This window comes from Lipotes vexillifer, unplaced genomic scaffold (genome assembly GCF_000442215.2).
Source record: "Lipotes vexillifer unplaced genomic scaffold, Lipotes_vexillifer_v1.1 scaffold1293, whole genome shotgun sequence".
Classification (NCBI taxonomy): Eukaryota; Metazoa; Chordata; class Mammalia; order Artiodactyla; family Lipotidae; genus Lipotes; species Lipotes vexillifer.
The window spans coordinates 812256-831153 of record NW_006790911.1 but is presented as its reverse complement, the minus strand read 5'-3'; the positions used below and the strand labels follow the sequence as shown (position 1 = coordinate 831153).

At 40.3% G+C, this 18898-nt stretch overlaps 1 protein-coding gene across 2 annotated transcripts in view; it reads left to right on the top strand.

The window, feature by feature from the left end:
- Window positions 1–18898, top strand: part of GAB1 (GRB2 associated binding protein 1) — a 139846-nt gene that overhangs the window by 83815 nt on the left and 37133 nt on the right. For both annotated transcript variants that reach the window (XM_007463998.1, XM_007463997.1), the window contains exon 2: window positions 14476–14770. In XM_007463998.1, the coding sequence (XP_007464060.1) occupies window positions 14476–14770 (295 nt within the window). The remainder of the gene's footprint in view (window positions 1–14475; window positions 14771–18898) is intronic.

Sequence of the window (18898 nt, the reverse complement as noted above, 5' to 3'; positions counted from 1 at the left end):
GAGAGAGTTCTAGGAGTCTGCGTATAAACAAATCGTTACTTACGGTTGCCCTCTAAGCCATTTGGTGAAAGGACTAAGCTGAGAGGAACCATAAGGGATTCTTTTTTTTTTTTCTTTAAATTCTTTTTTCTTTTATAATTTTTTATTTTTAATACAGTTTTAAAGGTTATGCTTCATTTGCAGTTATTACAAACTATTGGCTATATTCCCTGTATTATACAATACATCCTTGTAGCCTGTCCTACAGCCAGTAGTTTGTACCTCCCACTCCCCCCCACTCCTATATTGCGTCCCCCAAGGAATTCTTGATGGCTACAGTGCTGAATAGTTTTTATTTCTGATTATTCTTTTCCAACTGCTCCTAAAGATTAGAAAGCCATATGGGGTTGGCGTGGGGACTTCAGTGCCACGTCTAGGAGGCTAGCTAAAGGTCTATGTGTTTTTTATTCTTTGTCTTTGCTCCACCAAGAATTAGATCTAGTTACCCAAAACTCATTGACCTCAGCCAGCCTGGGGTTACATAATCTTAATCTTTAAATGAAAATCTCATTACTTTGCCTTTTCATGGTCAATTACTCAACAAAATACAGAGCGGTACTTTTGTTTTTATTTCTTTTTTAAAGCTAGTCAAATTTTAACTAGAGGTTTTTTTTGTTTTTTTTTTTTTGCGGTATGCGGGCCTCTCACTGTTGTGGTCTCTCCCGTTGCGGAGCACAGGCTCCGGACGCGCAGGCTCAGTGGCCATGGCTCACGGGCCCAGCCGCTCCGCGGCATGTGGGATCCTCCCGGACCGGGGCACGCACCCGTGTCCCCTGCATCGGCAGGCGGACTCTCAACCACTGCGCCACCAGGGAAGCCCTCATCTTTTAATTTTTAAGGTATAAACATTTAAATGGCCGAGAAGTCGAGATGTTTATTCTGAGAATGTCTTCAGGTTACAATGCCTAACGTAAGTTGAGGTATCAAAAGATCTCTTTTTCTGGGATAAATTCTTCATCTGTTAGATTTAATTAATTGGTCTATACAGTATGAGATGGCCATTATTGATAAACAAGGTGATAGCATTTCTTTGGAGAAGATATATGTTTTCATCATTATTCGCTTAGAGCATCAACTACATACTGTAGCAAATTGGACAAGGCCCAGCAGGACATCATTTGAGTCATAATTAAATATCTTAATTGCTAGAGTGTATCTGGGATGCTGTGCTAAGAAAACCCATGGTAAATAAATGTCTTGTGTTTTTACAATCGTTAAGTGTGTTTTCTTTATCGGGTTTCAGAAAGCATTCAGTGAGGGCTTCACCTTTATTTCCATAATTCTGGCATGATAAGCAAGACCTGGAAAAATTAATCAATACTAGTGAACATTAGTGAAATATTAATGAATTAAAATTTTAAACCTGAGAATTTTAAGCTCCTGAAATTTAGAAGTGTGGCTCAGGAAACCAAAAACACAGTCATCTTTATTTAAACAGTATACTTAGAAAGTATAAATGAATAAAAATTAGATGAAAATATGGAAAAATATATACTTTTGATGGTAGTAGGATTATATATAATTTCCCCTAATTTTTCAGTTGAATTTGTTATTGATTGTAGTTTATTACAAATAAATTTGTTAAGAAAATGCCCATACGACTGACAAAATTTTATTTTGGAGAGTATTTCACTTGGATGTTGCATAACCTCCAGAAATATCGATTCTACCACAGGACTTTAAGAGGCACAGACATTTGAAGTTTATAACATACTAGTACAGAGCTAAGTCTGTTGCTGTAGGTTTTTCTTTCTCTTATTTTTTTTTAATAGCTGCTAAATTTTAAAGATTTAGTAGAATTAAATGCAGAGGATAAAATCTAAACAAATTCTAACCAGAAATTAATATCAATAAGTAACATACATAACTTAAGAGACCAAATAGACATGTTTTTCTGCACTAATAAAATACTCCTTTAACTCTTTCATAGTCTTAGTATACCACTCTCCCCCTCAGCAATCCCAGTTGATATGAGCATTGTGGGTTTTAGTTGGAATTTTCCCGTGTTTGATTTAGAATGATTTCACTTTTCAGGAACTGGACAAGAATTAGAATTGTTGCCTTTGGGAATTCCCTGGTGGTCCAGTGGTTAGGACTCTGAGATTTCACTGCCAAGGCAATGGGTTCGATCCCTGGTCAGGGAACAAATATCCCAGAAGCTGCGTGGTGTCAGCACGCCTACACTCGTGGACCAATTGGGATGCAGGGACTTTTACACATGTGTACATGTTCCATCTGACTTTCTGTCTCAATCTACTGCAGTAGCACCTACAGGCTTAGGAAGCGGGCGGGGACTGGATTGGAGAGTGGATATAAAGAGTGGAAAAATAGAGGCCAGATATCCCTTTTCAGAATTTTATGACGGTGTGATCCCACCACAAAGAATTGGGGGTTTGTGGTCGTCTGAAGCCCTCTAATTAAATGGGGGAAGAGATACCATCTTTTTCTGCGCACCCTCTCCCTTCCAGATCCACCCCACCTTCTCTCTAGTTAAATGCTACCAATTATATATTTAAAGTAAAATAGTGAAATGTGAATTTCTGTGCCAAAGTGTGGGATGTCCCAATGACGTCTCTGAAAACCCAAAGCCAATCCCTCTGCTACAAACTCAAGGTTTATATTTAGAAAACAGTGTGGATCCTGTATTTTCAAAATGCTGTAAACATGTTTGTGGGGCTATTTTTAGCTTTTATAGACTTTAGTGAACTTCCAAGTTGGCCAGTCAGACACAGTCAGTTGTTGTCTGTTACCTCGGATGCCAGCACTTTGTGAATGAATGACTGTCTCACAGGGTTTCTGACATGCTTAAAGCAGATGAGTGTGTAAGTTGTGTCCACTGCATCTGGTATATCTATATATGTATTACTGTACATACTGTCCTTTTTTTTTTTAGCTTTTATGAGCTGTATAACTGGGATAACAGTTTTGTATGGAATTCAAGATGAATTGGGTCCTGCCAAATGGCACTGGCAGAAATACCTAGTCCTTTTCTCTTTCCCCCAGCCCTTCTCTCCTAGTCCTTAAGCATTAAATCGTGCATTCACAAATCCTTCCAGTCGCTGTTATTTTCAGTCCATTGTATCTACTTCCTGTTGGTCAAAGGTCAGGAGGCTTGGGTGGTGTAGAGGGAGATGGAAAGTTGACAGGAAAAAGAAAGCTGGGCTCATTTTAGGGCCAACACATCATAGAATGGGCAAGATAGCAGCGATTTGTTGAAAACAAACAGAAGTAAATGATCAACAGTTTTTCTTGTACGATGAGATCATTATCTGGATGTTATATGAATGAAAAAGTGTTTTCCCCCAGAGAATCACGTCTATCAAAGGGTGACACGCCCCTCTGTGATTGGGGGTGGGGAGGACATCAGTATCCGCACTTGGGCTAAGTCTTCCACATTCGCCTCAGAGGTTCTCTTGATTTCATTATCTGTGGAATAATTTTTGTGTCATGTTCAGCTTTGTGCTTAGTTCTCTCTGGGTGAGGTTATTCTTCCTTGCATCTTGAACTTAATGTGGTTTTTTTGCGGTATGCGGGCCTCTCACTGTTGTGGCCTCTCCCGTTGCGGAGCACAGGCTCTGGACGCGCAGGCTCAGCGGCCACGGCTCACGGGCCCAGCCGCTCGGCGGCATGTGGGATCTTCCCGGACCGGGGCACGAACCCGTGTCCCCTGCATCGGCAGGCGGACTCTCAACCACTGCGCCACCAGGGAAGCCTGAACTTAATGTGTGATCAATGTAGCCATTTGCATCATTGCAGAAAGTTCTCTTGGACAGTACTGCTCTAAAACTGCAATTAGAATTTGTATCTGTGCTGGAAAATCTTGTGACTTTAAGATGTGATATCAATTTCCTACAACTTAAACAAAATTTTAGTAACGTTCTCACATCTTCTTCACTTAAACATGTGCATTGACACTGTACTGTATAGTACATGGCATTTTGTCTTTATTCTCCCTAGTAACATTGCATTCGGCACTCAGAGACTGGAATGTCATTACACACACACACACACACACACACACACACACACACCCAATGTTGACTATATGAAGAGAGAGAATAATTATATATATAAATAAATATACTCACATAAATATGTAGACTTTCCAAAACACTGTAGGTACTGTCTGAAGTTGCAGTTTCTGAATTTTAGCACCTTGGCATGGTTTCATATTGATTTGTTTCTTGATTAAGTTAGTTTCCCTTTTTTGTTGGCTGAACCTTCTGGAGGAGGAGACTTGATAGGATTTATGGCCAAACTCTTAGCAAGAAGAAGGCCCACTGTTGGTTTGGCGCATCATCCATTTACGTGAAGACTGAGTTAGCGAAGGACAGAGACAGCGTTTTCAGGGTCACCAGGAGACATTGATTCGTTCGTTCATTTGTTCAGGTAAGTTATCACACACGCCTTTTAAGGCGCCAAGCCCTTGCCTGCTATGCACTGTGCTAAGCACTTAGAAGGGGAACGGGACAGGATCTTGGGGAGGAAGGCAGCCGTACAGAGGACTGCTTGTCAGTCAAGAGGAGAGTACTCAAATAGAAGTTTGCACAGGTGCTCTGGATACCCTGGGGCAGTCGGCTTTACCCGGTGCAAGTGACAGAGAGCCAGAGAAGGTAGAAGGGAAGGTGTTCCAGTTTTCCTTCACACCAGATTGCAGTTACTCCAAATGAAAAAGCTTAGTTTCTTGCCAAGCTCTCTCAATGTTTTGGAAAATTTTCAGACCATGGGGAAGGGGGGATCTTAAAAAATGCCATTGAGGGCTTCCCTGGTGGCGCAGTGGTTGGGAGTCCGCCTGCCGATGCAGGGGACGCGGGTTCGTGCCCCGATCCGGGAAGATCCCACATGCCCGTGAGCCGTGGCCGCTGAGCCTGCGCGTCCGGAGGCTGTGCTCCGCAACGGGAGAGGCCACAACAGTGAGAGGCCTGCGTACTGCAAAAAAAAAAAAAAAAAAGCCATTGAAAAGCATCTTTTACTGATTATGTCAGACACCTTCATGGAGATGTATCTTAATTTATTTACTCAATTTCCTGCTGTCACCAACCTTCCTGGTTTGCTCAGGACTGAGGGGTGTCAGGACGTGGAACTTTGACTTCCAAAACAGGGACAGCCCTGGGAACACTGGGATGGTTGGTCACCCTATTGTTGGATATTTAGATTGTTTTCAAATATTTACTCATATAAACAGCACGGTGTTGAGTGTTTTGATGCCTATATATTCAGCCGCAGAATGCATTGTTTCTTGAGGTGAGATTCGTAGAGATGAAATGAATGGTTCAGTGACTCTGGGCGTGTCTGGAGCTCACAGCCCTGCGTTGTACTTCTGCTGTTTTCAGCTAGATTGCTAAGAGTCTGCCTGGACATTTGTGCCACCTCTGCCTCCACAGGTTCTTAGGGAGATAACACAGATGACACAGCCAGGTACATACTTGCTCTGTCGCTAGCTGTGGCACCCATTCTAAATCTCTAGCTGGCCAGATTGCATATGACTCCAGCTACCTTTTGTCTAGGCTGGAGGCTGATTCCAAAAGTTCAGGTGGACTCCCTGACCCCACTTTCCTATGACCACACCCTGATATGAGCTCACTGACCCTTAGTGCATGTGGTGGCAGGAAAAGGGTGAGAACAGATGAAACCCAAGGCAGGTGGTCTTTCTTACCAGTACAGGTTCAGGTATACTATCACCCCAGACCTTCATTCCCAGCCACACAGGACATTGCAAGCTTATCTTGGATCCACTGCTAGCCAGGCTCCTGCCTCTCTTCAGACTCCTCCTGGTCAGGATAAGGAAGCCTTGAAAAGCCCCAGAGTTAGTGTGGAAATATGATGAGAGATGAACTAGTATTCACAGGTAAAAATATATTCAGCCTGCCCCACAGTGCTGTATTGAGAGTTAATGCCATGAGGTGACCTACCTTCCTGTGGAACTTTAGTAACTGATATGCCTGGTTGGGGTCCAAGGTCTCATATCAAACTGTTCTTTGTAGTAAGAAGTATTAAAGGGTAGTCCTATTTCGAGCATTCTTAACATGTGCCCCAGGGGTCATGTGAACCCCTGAAACTGTGCAATATTATGTATGTGCCTTTTTCTAAGAAAAGGTTCCATTGCTTTTATTAGATTCTCAAAGCGGTCTGTGACCCCAAAAGGCATAAAAACTAGTTTGTGTATATTAAATACTGGGGAGTTTTCATCATTGCTTTTTTGTTTGTTTGTTCATTTGGTGCAGGACTTAACACCAGAGCTTTGAGGTAGGCATCAGTTTAGCAATGATTTCAACAAGTAAATGATATGCACATTTACTTTCAACAAGTAAATGATATGATACGATTATTCATTAATAATTTAAAATTCCCTGAATTTTTTTTCCCAGCTACTGTAGTGTTTGAGTTAAATTTGATTTTTTGTTGTTGGTTTGCTATTGTGAAATTGGTTCAGGTCTAGCTAATTTGTTTTTGTCCGGGCAGCATATGTAAACTCCGATTTAAAAGGTTTGTGGCGCAGTTGTGAGCCTATATCTAGGCATTGTTCTGCATTATTTTTGGTGTATTCTGTTGTTTATATTACTAAGCTAAAGTTAGAACAGATAGCACTAGGCTAGAAAATGGTGACAATAGTTTGAAAACAGGAAATTTTAGGCTTGTGTGTGTTTGGAACAGATGATCATAATGACAGAGCCAGTGGAGTGGAAACTTCCACCGAGTGTGTTTTTTCCTTATTTTGCTCTATGAGAAAAGATGGTGCTTCCTGGAAAACAACTCAAGTATTTTAAAGTAAATGGTTTTCTTTTGTCCCTGCTTCATGGTTAATTTGTTTTTCTTTATTTTATTTACCCTGGTTGTATTATTATTATGGAAATTTAATATTTTTAATAGGTAAAGTAATTCCCAAAGTGCTTATTTTAGATAGTTAACTATCTAAGTATATTAACCATTTACTGACATGGTTTTTAAAATAAATTAAAATTGTGAGAATATTATAACCACTGGACTTTGGGGGAAGAAATTGTTTCTCTATTTTAAGTGTTCCTAACTTTACTTTTCTTTTTCTTTTTAACCCTCTAAATTCCAGTCTTGAAAACAAAGTAGTTATACTTTGTCTAAGCTATTTCCTGACCAAGACTCTCTCCAGATGTATCCTGGAATTCTATATTTAAAAGAAAGGCTAAATTTATTCACTACTTGCAGAATAAGAAGAAGAGTATGCATTTCCATACAGAAATAAACTTTTCTGTGTGTGTACATCATTCCTAGATTTTAAAATATTAATTAATAGACTTTGTTTTTCAGAGCATTTTTAACTATAAGCTTTTAAATCATGTAATATTTTAAAAATTATAACAGTAGTGAATGGAAGCTCCTTGAAAAAAATCAGACTGCACAAAATCATATAAAATAAAAACATGAAACTGGTCTGACCCTCCCATCCCTATTCCTGGAATGACCACATTTAACACTTCCGGTGTGTCTCCTTCCAGACCTTCTCTCTAAACATAGTTTACATGTACAAGCACACAATCATTTCAGACTAAATGAAATCATAAAGTTCTGTAACTCACTTTTTAAAAAAATTTAACAATTATCTTGTGGGCATTTTTCATATATAAGTGAGATCTAGCTCACTTTTTTAAATGTTTTGCATCAACTTACTATTGTATACATAGCTCGTAATTTATTTAAATTTAACCATTACCCTGCTGATGAAGTTTAGATTAAAACCTATCTTATTAAAAATAGTATTTTCATTTTGTGAAACCCATGTCTTCAACCGTTAACATTTTACAGATTTCTGAGATTCTACGTAAATTTTGAATTCACAGTCATGACCTTCTTTCCTTAAGTATCAGTCATGAAATACCTTTTAAGAGATTTCAGAATAAGAAAGTTCCACTCTACTTCCCCCCCCCCGCCCCGTTTCCTAGGATAATATAGGGTTAGTAAAATTAGTGGTGATGCTTCATGATGGAAAGGCAGGTGGCTCAAGAATATAGCAAGTGCTGTTCTCCAGTTTATCGGGTCAAGGTAAACTCGAGGATTCAGCAACTAGTGAGACCTGAATGCAGTCATCAGAGGTCTTTTCTGAACTGCTCGAACAGAATGGGCTTGTTAATGGGCTACTTGGGACCTGTGTGCTGAGAGTTCAGAGAAGCCTTAACTCAGAGAAAGTTGAGGGAAGCTGCAAAGAAGAGGTTATCGAGCTGACTCTTGAAGACTGAGAAGGATCATTGGGTGAGAGAGAGAGGATGCGTTAGACTCAAAACAACAAAACGCGTGCGTTGGCTGGCAAGGCCAGGCAGGTAAGTATGGTTTTGAAGAACCTTGTATGCCAACCTGTAAAGGGAGTTTGGACTACCCTAATAACAACTATGGACTTCTTTTTTTTCTTTCCCTGGGTCTTTTCATTTAAGTTCACTGACTGTCCGCAATCATTGTGATGAACAGAAAACTTTAAAAGCATCCTGTCGAGGCTTTGAGGGCTTCACAATGGGTGAAGCGCTGGGGCAGATATAAAAAAAAATTTAAGGAATGGTCTTGGCTTTCAAAGAACTCGGGGAAAATAGTTCACAAGCATTTGGAACATTTGGAGATGTACATAGTAAAATAACAGATGGTTCCAAACTGTCCATAGCCATGCAGAAGACTTTCCAGGGCAGTGTCTGATGGATGGTCTAGACTCCAGAGGGAAGGTGTGGCGAGGAAAAGGGAAAGTTTGGACAGAACCTTGGAGAATAGATTAGGTTTCCAACAGTAGAAAGGAGTTCAAACATATTCGCCAATAGGATAAATATTGTCAACAAAGACAAGAAGGCAGAAGATAAACTACCTTGGCAAGAGCAGAAGCCTTGAGAAGATAAGGAATTAGATAGATGAAAGCTTTAAAGGACCTCTATGTTTGTTTGTTTCTTTAATTCTATTTTAAGAAGGAACCTAATTCTGTCTATTGATTGGACCAGTGGTTCTCAAGTCTTGGTGGCACATAGAAATCACCTGGTGAGCATTTAAAACTACCTATGCTGGTGCTAGGGCTGATGCCCCACGCTCCAGTTTAGTTGGCCTGAGGTGAGGCCCCCAGGCATCAATCTTTTTTTTTTTTAAGTAAATTTCTCTAGATACTTCTTCTAGAGTTAGAGTTGAGAATCACTGGACCACCCTGACCTCTTCTCTTTGCTCATCCATTTATTGCCTATTTCTTCAATAATTAGCTCTTCCAGTTAGAAGTACAGGGAAGCGATTAGGGAGTCTTGGAAAGCCTTGTACCAAGCCTGTGTTACATCAGTTATAGCAGAGAAAGTTCAGAAAACAAGTGTGTGCAGCATTCACAATGTTTTTCTTTAAAACTGAGCCCGTTTGCCATTTAGGCAAATTAGACATATTGTGTGAGTTTGTTAATAATATTATTACAGGTCATGGTTTGAGGCTAATCCATATTGAAATTTTTTTCTTCCCACGAGGTAATGGGACTCCATCTGTACTTTCTTGCCAATGTGTACATACCCATACTCTGTAGGTATGTGATAAACCTGTATTAGAACCTTGCTTCCATGTGACAAGTCTTTCTTCAGCATGATGTATGCAGCTGGCTTGAATACAGAAATTATTTAAAAGAACAGTTTTCCTTTAAAATGAAGTATAAAAATTCCTCTCATATCTGTAGAGTTTTTAAAACAAATGAATTGATGGTTTATGCACCTCTGCCTTGCCTGACAAATTATTGTCAGCCAAATTGCAAATGGGCTGGGCAGATTGCAGTCATGTCAGTATCTCCAGAATGCATAGAAAGTGTGAGAACTTCCATATTTTTATCCATGGTTCCTTTGATTGGCGTTTTTAGCAGATACTGACTGAGCACCTCCTTGGGATTAGGAGAAGAAAGATGAAAGGTGGAAAGAGATGGCTCCAGCCCTCAAGATGCTCACTTGTAGGGATGTCAAACACGGTAACTGGGAACGGGGGGGAAATGGAGAGCTTGGAGGGGGCCACTTAGGGATGGTGCCCTGAAATCTGAGCTAAATCCAGGGGGTGGATTATGTGCCAAGGGGCAGCCTGTATCAGGGCCAGAGGCAGGGCAGAAGCAGAGTGTTAGGGGACCTGCAAGCATTTCCGATGTGGTTGGAAGGCAGAGAGGCAAGAAGTGAGGCTGGAGAGATAGGGAGAGGCTGGAAGAGCCCCATGTGCCCTGCCAGAGAGTTTGGCAGGGCCAACTCTGCAGGCGGTAGGCAGTCGCCAAACATAGGGAATGGGTAGATGGCAATGCAAATACTCCAAGCATTTTGGGTATTTAGTTGGGCAGTCTGATCTAAATGTATTTCCATTGGGATCCATGGACTCTCCGTGCTGTTCTCTTTTGATGTTAATATAGTAGCCAAAGTTAATCTCGAAACCCTGAGGTGGAACACCCGTATCAGAGTATGGTGCTTTTAAAGCTGCTTCAAAATGCAGACCTGCGGGTGAAATCTTTTTACTGCATCATTTATTCAACTTCAGGTTGAAGTGACTGTTGCATTGTAGGAAATGACAACAAAATAAACGTTTGCATAGTTCTTCTCAAGCACACCTGCTCATTTTCCAGTAGATAAAACGTTTTTTCACATCTGCTCATTTTCCAGTAGGTAAAACGTTTTTTCACATGCATTTTGTTTAAAATTGCTTGGAGTGTTTTTGAGGGTTTCTAGAAAACGTGTCCTTTTTGTCTGTTACTGCTCTGTAGGATTGGAGAGGCAATGTACAGCTTTCTCCGGGGCTACCAAGGCAGCAAGGATAAAAATAGGGCAAACTTTAAGAATCCCAGATATTTTCAGATAACAAAGACTGATTTATGTGGACCCATTTTGTGCTCAGACAAAACATAGAGAAACTTTTGTGCTGCGATTAGCAAGGGTGCTGATGTCAGTTCTCTTGTCGAGCATCAAGCTTTATTCTGTGGCTAAATTGTGCTTTGTACCCTAATCCAGAGAACCTCTGTATCTGCCTTATTAAAGTGTGTAGTTTATGTAATTGCTTTTGTTTTCCAGTTTAATCTGTGCCAGATTCAATGAGAGTGACTCATTTTGTGACTGAGACAAACATTCACATTTGGACCACATTAAAAATAAATAAATAAGTGGCAGGTGCTGCTTGGCTAAATTCTGTGTTTTCATGCTGTAATTTCCTGCTGCAAGGGTTCATCTCTTAGATAATGTCTTCTCGGCCTCTGTAATCGCTAGCCCAATCTGTCTAGTGCCCCACAGTTCACTGCTGTTCATTTCTTGGCTATGTATTTTAGTTTCCAAGGGCCTATTACATTTTAACAGTATCATTTGAAGAGGGAAGCAAAGAAATGTTTGGGAGAGCCACAGTCAACTGGATGACAAAGAGTGACACATGAGCTGTAGCAAAGGGACATATTTCATTCTATTCTCTTTCTTGTCATTTTCCCAAGGTGTTTTGTGTGTGTGTTTTGGTAAAGCTCAGTTATGTTTATTTTATGATGTATATGTTCAGTATTTTTCTCAAGTGGAAGAGGTTTTGAAAGCACACGCCTTTCTATTCAGGGTGGCCAATATATCTAATCTAATAGTCTCAAAAATTTTACAACTTCATAGTCTTAGGGGAATTCTATTTATTGTACAAATATTTCTAGGTATTCGGCCCTTGCTCTGCATTGAGTATGTAATGGCAAATAAAGCAGACATGGTCACTGTCTTCTCGGACTTTATGGTCTGCTTGGGGAGTTAGATACTAAATAAATAAATACAAAGAAAAATTGGATTGCAAATTACAAAAATCACTACATAGGTATGTGATGGGGTCCCTAACATTATGCCCTGCTCTACAACCGGTGGTGGTTGGTTTGAGGGTGGTCAGGGAAGGGAAGGCCTAAAGGTCAAAGTCTGCCTGGCAACGAGAGGAAAGAACATCCCGGACTTAGGAAACAGCATGTGCGTAGTCCCTGAGGCAGGAGACAGTTTGGCATCCTATAAACCAGTGGTCCCCAACCTTTTCGGCACCAGGGACCAGTTTCGTGAAAGACGTTTTTTCCATGGAGTGGGTGGGGTGGAGGGGAGATAGGGTTTGTTCTGGTGGTGATGCGAGAGATGGGGAGCGGCAGATGAAGCTTCATTCGCTGCCCGCCGCTCACCTCCTGCTATGCGGCGTGATTCCTAACAGGCCACGGGCCAATACCGGTCCGTGGACCAGGGGTTGGGGACCCCTGCTATAAACCATATGATTAGAAGGGAGGAGTGACAATTGGTGAAAACTTAAGAGAAAAAAAAAGACCATATTTAAATGGTTAGAGATGAACTATATACAGGCACAGCAGTATGGCACTATTTAGTATAGGGACAGATAACCCTCCGAACAGTCCGGCAGCCCGAGAGCTTCTCTGAAGTGCAGTATAGAAATTGATGCCTGTAATACTTAGTCTGAGTCATTGGGGAATGGATGAATTATGTTCAATGAATTATGTACTAAGGCATTTTAGAAGGATTTGCATGAAAGACATTAAAGTTTTAAAAAGTCATTTATGTATTTAAAGACAGAACCTTCACTATCTGGAGAAATCACTTTTACAAAAAGATGTGATTCCTTGATGGCCCTGGATAAGTGACATAATACTGTTTTCCTTTTTCTTTACTTCTCTATTCCTTTCTTAAGCTTACTGTTCGATAGGGAGGTATCGGTGAAGGCATCCTTTTACTAAGAGATGATATTTATTTATTTTGAAATAAGTAGATGTCATATATTAACTAAATGGTTTTTTTTTTTTTTTTTTTTTTGCGGTACGTGGGCCTCACACTGTTATGGCCTCTCCCACCGCGGAGCACAGGCTCCGGACGCACAGGCCCAGCAGTCATGGCTCCCGGGCCCAGCCGCTCTGCGGCATGTGGGATCTTCCCGAACCGGGGCAGGAACCCGTGTCCCCTGCATCGGCAGGCGGACTCTCAACCACTGCGCTACCAGGGAAGCCCGTTAATCATTTTTAAGTGTACAATTCAGTAGCATTAAGTACTTTCACATTGTTGTGCAACCATCACGGTCATTTATCTCCAGAACTTTTTCATCTTCTCAAACTGAAACCCTACCCATTAAACACTAACTCCCCATCCCCCTTCCCCCTAACACCAGGCAACAAACATTTTGCCTTCTCGCTCTGTGAATTTGATTACCGTAGGTACCTCATATAAATAGAATCCTACAATTTTTGTCCCTTTGTGACTGGCTTATTTCATTTACCATAACATCTCAAGGTTTATACAGATTGTAGCATGTGTCAGAATTTTCTTTTAAGGCTGAATAATATTTCATTGTATATATTTCATTTATCTCTTCATTCATCAGTGGATGCTTGAGTTGCTTCCACCTTTTGACCGTTGTGAATAATGCTGCTGTGAACATGGGTGTACAGATATGTCTCTGAGAGACCCTGCTTTTCATACTTTTGAGTTAGATACCCACACTGGAATATTTTGAAGGACCGCCATACCATTTTCCACAGTAGTTACACCATTTTACGTTCGCACCAGCAATGCACAAAGGTTCCAATTTCTTCATATCCCGGCTCACACTTGTTATTTTCTGCTTTTTTGATAATAGCCATTCTAATGTGTATGAAGTGGTACCTCATTGTGCATTTCTCTACTGATAGTCATGTTGAACATCTTTTCTTGTGCTTATTGGTCATTTGTATATCTTTCTTGGGGAGTCAAATTCTTCAAGTCCTTTGCCCATTTTTTAATTGGGTTGTATATTTTCATTGTCACTGAGTCGTAGGAGTTCTATATGTATTCTAGACATTAATTTCTTATCAGATATATGATTTGCAAATATTTCCTCCCATTCTGTGAGGTGCCTTTTCACTCTTTGATCATGTTCCTCAAAAATGTAAAAGTTTAAAATTTTGATGCAGTCCAGTTTCCCTGGCGTTTCTTTTGTTTCCTGTGCTCTTACTGTCATAATCAAGAAATCATTACCAAACCTAATATCATCAAGGTTTTCCGTATTTGTTTTTCTAAGAATTTTCTAGTTTTAGCTGTTACATGTAGGTCTTTGATCCATTTGGAGTTAATTTTTATTTGATAGGGTGAGAGTCTAACTTTATTCTTTTGCACTTGGATATCCAGTTTTCCCAGCACCATTTGCTTTTTATATTTAGTAAAAACTAAATCTTCCTTGGTTTGTTGACTTGATATTACATATCAGTGTAATAGCTTCTAATATCAATCGGTGTCTTCTAATGTTTTATCAGAAGATCTAATAGAAAACAAATAGAAAACACACATTATTAAGTTAATTGAGGAAGCATCAGTAAACTTTGCTGGAGTGGTAGATTATTCTGTGGAAACAAAACATTGTCTATGACTTTCTCTAGTCAATGCATTTATAAAATTGGTTTGACAGATGTGCATCTTGAAAAATTTCTCTCAAGTTAACACTGGATGGATATTTTTGTTTTGTTCCTAGGCGTGGAAGAGGAGATGGTTTGTGTTACGCAGTGGCCGTTTAACTGGAGATCCAGATGTCTTGGAATATTACAAAAATGATCATGCCAAGAAGCCTATCCGTATTATTGATTTAAATTTATGTCAGCAAGTTGATGCTGGATTGACATTTAACAAAAAAGAGTTTGAAAACAGCTACATTTTTGATATCAACACCATTGACCGGATTTTCTACTTGGTAGCAGACAGTGAAGAGGAGATGAATAAGTGGGTTCGTTGTATTTGTGACATCTGTGGGTTTAATCCTACAGAAGAAGGTAAGTTCAAGATTTTGTGACTCAACCTGAGTTCTCCTTTATTACTACATTTTAAAAACCGTTGTAAAATTCTTTGTTATTTCAGTTACACAATATAATATTTTTTTATAATAGTAACAACATTTAGAAAAAGCAAACCTTTTAATCAGTTTAAGGAGAAATTTTTATAGATTTTAGAAAGAGAGACTACCATTGTGGGGCAGTGTCTAAATAATGTCCTGAAGAAGATGACAAGAAGACGTACTTATTTAACAGCATTTCTTGAGTTCCAAGGTAAATATTAAGTTGAACCTTATCACTGCTGATACTTGATATTTCAACCTGTTAAAATAACATTTTCATGCGGCTCAACTTAATTCTTCAGGAGTTTTTGTTAATTGAAGTATAGTTGCTGTACAGTATTATATGTTACAGGTGTACAATATAGTGATTCACAGTTTTTAAAGGGTATGCTCCATTTATAGTTATTATAAAATATTGGCAGTATTCCTTGTGTTGTACAGTATATCCTTATAGCTTGTTTTATACATGATAGTTTGTACCCCTTAATCTCCTACCTCTCTCTTGCCCCTCCTCCTTCCCTCTCCCCACTGGTAACCACTAATTTCATCTCTGTATCTGTGAGTCTGCTTCTTTTTTGTTATACTCGCTAGTTTGTTATATTTTTTAGATTCCACATATAAGTGATATCATACAGTATTTGTCTTTCTTTGTCTGACTTATTTCACTTAGCATAACACCCTCCAGGTCTATCTATGTTGTTGCAAATGGCAAAATTACTTCTTTTTGATGGCTGAGTAGTATTCCACTGTGTGTGTGTGTGTGTGTGTGTGTGTGCGCGCGTGCGTGCATGCATGCGTGCGCACACACACCACATCTTCTTTATCCATTCATCTAATGATGGATACAGGAGTTATGTTTTAAACTATATTGGATTATGGAGTTAGGAAAAGCCAAGGTGACTGTCAATACCTATGAAAAGCAAACGAAAATCAGTCACAAAACATGATGAAAAAGTAACAAACATATGAATTTACTTAACACAAATGTCCTAAAAAAAGCATGGAGGAAGAGGGGTCTCAAGTTTTGAAAAAGAGGTAGTGAAGAAAAGCTTCTTGGAGAAAGACCAATTGTGAACTGTAGGCTTTTGAAGGAAATAGTGCTATATCTACATAAATGAAAGGAGGGATGCAGAACCTGCAGGCTTAGGGGCTAGGGAAGGGCCCAGAGGTGGAGTAGACTTCTCCTTGGCTGGAGCAGAGGGCTATGAATGATCAAGGCAAGGGGAGACTTGCTTGAGTATCTGAGATTTGAGTGCCTTTCCTGGGAGGAGCTGAGTGATTAAAGGCCTCAAGAAGAATTTTTTTTTTTTAATAGTTTTTTTAAAATTTTCGGCTGCATTGGGTCTTCATTGCTGCATGCGAGCTTTACCTAGTTGCGGCAAGCAGGGGCTACTCTTCGTTGCAGTGCACGGGCTTCTCATTGCGGTGGCTTCTCATTGTGGAGCATGGGCTCTAGGTGCACGGGCTTCAGTAGTTGTGGCATGCGGGCTCAGTAGTTATGGTTCGCGGGTTCTAGAGTGTATGCTCAGTAGTTGTGGCGCATGGGCTTTGTTGCTCCGCAGCTTGTGGGATCGTCCCAGACCAGGGCTCGAACCCGTGTCCCCTGCATTGGCAAGCAGATTCTTAACCACTGCGCCACCAGGGAAGTCCCTCAAGAAGAACTTTACAGGTGGAATTCCTCTTTGGGTGCTTTTATATAGCTGCCATGACCTTTTATATTCCCTGTCTACTTCTGTACTTCTCTTCCTTTTTAAACAAACGCTAAGAACCCACGGAGGGGACTCCAATACTAATTTAGGTTTACAGAGCCAAGAATCAGAAATAAAGGCGACCTTATTAAATAGCGTCTTTGACCCTGTTGTTTTCATGGTTATACTCACATTGACAAGCATGCATTTCCAAATATCTATATTTAGGAGTGCTGGAGATTCAGTGAGGGGTGGAAAAATTGTGTTAACAATCAGCTTCAAGAGTTAGATTGAAGTGAAACAGTCATCATCTCTAATTAGCTCAGGTCAGCATGCTGTTTCCTCTTTGGCCAGGCAGCCCCTAGGAGAAGGAGGCTGCCAGGGCTGGGATTGGCCCAGTGGGCTGGGGGAAACCCCTTGCTGAGGAAATCTAGAATGCTCGAGGGAAAACAGCACTGAGAAAGGGAAGGAGGCGTCTGATTTAGACCGGAGGCTAATGACCTAGAGCTCTTCAACAGAGTTCTGCTGATTAAGAAGCCTCAAGCAATTGTTGCACATGTGGAATTAAAGCTTCAGTTGTTTTTGTGAAGTTACTAAATATGTTCACATTTTAAGTGGGCCTGCTGGTATTACTTCTAACTCCAGTTAAACTCCTTTCCCTTCTTGTTTGCATACATGATCTGTATTTGAGTGCAGCAGAGGATTTTTCAGTTACAGTCACAAATGAGATCGCTCTCTTTTTTTTTTTTTTTGGCGGTACGTGGGCCTCTCACTGTTGGGGCCTCTCCCGTTGCGGAGCACAGGCTTTGGACGCGAGGCTCAGCGGCCATGGTTCACGGGCCCAGCCGCTCCGCGGCATGCGGGATCCTCCCGGACCGGGGCACGAACCCGCGTCCCCTGCATCGGCAGGCCAGGCGGACTCTCAACCACTGCGCCACCAGGGAAGCCCGAGATCGCTCTTTTTAATCGTTAACAGCCCCTCAGTAATGATAATGATTGGATTTAGACCTCACATTCATTTCCTTGTATGATGGATTTTCAGCTAAAATAATTTAAGTGGTTGTATAATGTTTGTGTTGATGTTGTTCTTTTGCCTGCTACCTTTTCAATTTAGAATTTGGGGGGATATAAAGGCAGATTTCTGCCTCCATTGGTTGCCTGTGCAGATTCAGCAGATCTGAAAGACTACAGTAGGTGTTCTTCTGTCTCTTTTTGTTTCTTTATAATTGTCCGATTTAGCAAAGGATATGAGATGCCCTCTTAGTGCATTCTCCGGTTAAGGAATGTGAGTGTGTAATTTTTGGAAGCACTTTTGGGGGTGGTTAGAGTTGAGAACCCCCAAAATAAGAATTTGTCATGCTCAAGTGTCCCAGATTAGCTTTGCAAGTTTTAAGGCGAGGAGTCTGGTCCATCTGTCCACCTTAGAATGATTCTTATCATCTGGGAGCCGGTCAGCTCTGGGAAGTAGATAGGTTTTGTCTGCTTTAGAACATTAATTCAGTTATCTACCCAATTATTTGAGTTTGCCAGTACTCCACTAGGCTTTGGGCATTCATTCAACCGATACCTATTAGGTGGCCAGTTAGGCAGACAGGTGAGAGGTATTATAGACAGGGAACTGAGCATCTAGTGAGAGAAGAGTCATACCCCAAATAATTCAGTTCAGTTGGTAAGTGCAAGTTAGACGTATATGTATGTACATATATGTGTTCACATTTTTTAATATAAATCATACTTTAACATATATTAAAGTGTTAATATATAACATTAAGGTATAATTTTATATATTAAAGTATGATACTGTGGAAGTGTAGAAATACAGTTTTTGCCCTCATAGAGCTTAAGTCAGTCTAGTAGGAGAGACAGGCAAATAATCTAGGAATTACAATACCAGTTGTTAGGTGCTCCGCTAAAAGAAAAGAAAAAAAAAAAAGCAGCTGATTGCATCTCAGGAGGATCAGGAAAAGCCTAGGTAGTTTTAAATGGCTCTGTGACCATAACTGATAATGTACTGAGAACTTTATTTTTGTCCTTAGTGGAACATCTTCATTGGCATTAGTAGTCAAAATCAGTTACAATGCCTGTTTTCACTTCATAAACTTACTAGTATAGGGAGGGGGAAAGTTTCAAAACTTGAAAGCCACCTTTTCAGTGGTAAAGCTCCCAAATTCTTATAAAACAGATTAGAAGTATATTTGCCTTGAGTGAAGCTCTCAATTTGTGAACTTGTAATCTTCACAATATCCATAAAAGGGGAAGTTGTAAGAAAATAATATGGTTAATCAAATTTGATGTATATAAGCTGAGTTGGTTACCAAGAGTAGCTATGCTAATCACAGATCTTTTTTTTTTTTGCGGTATGCGGGCCTCACTGTTGC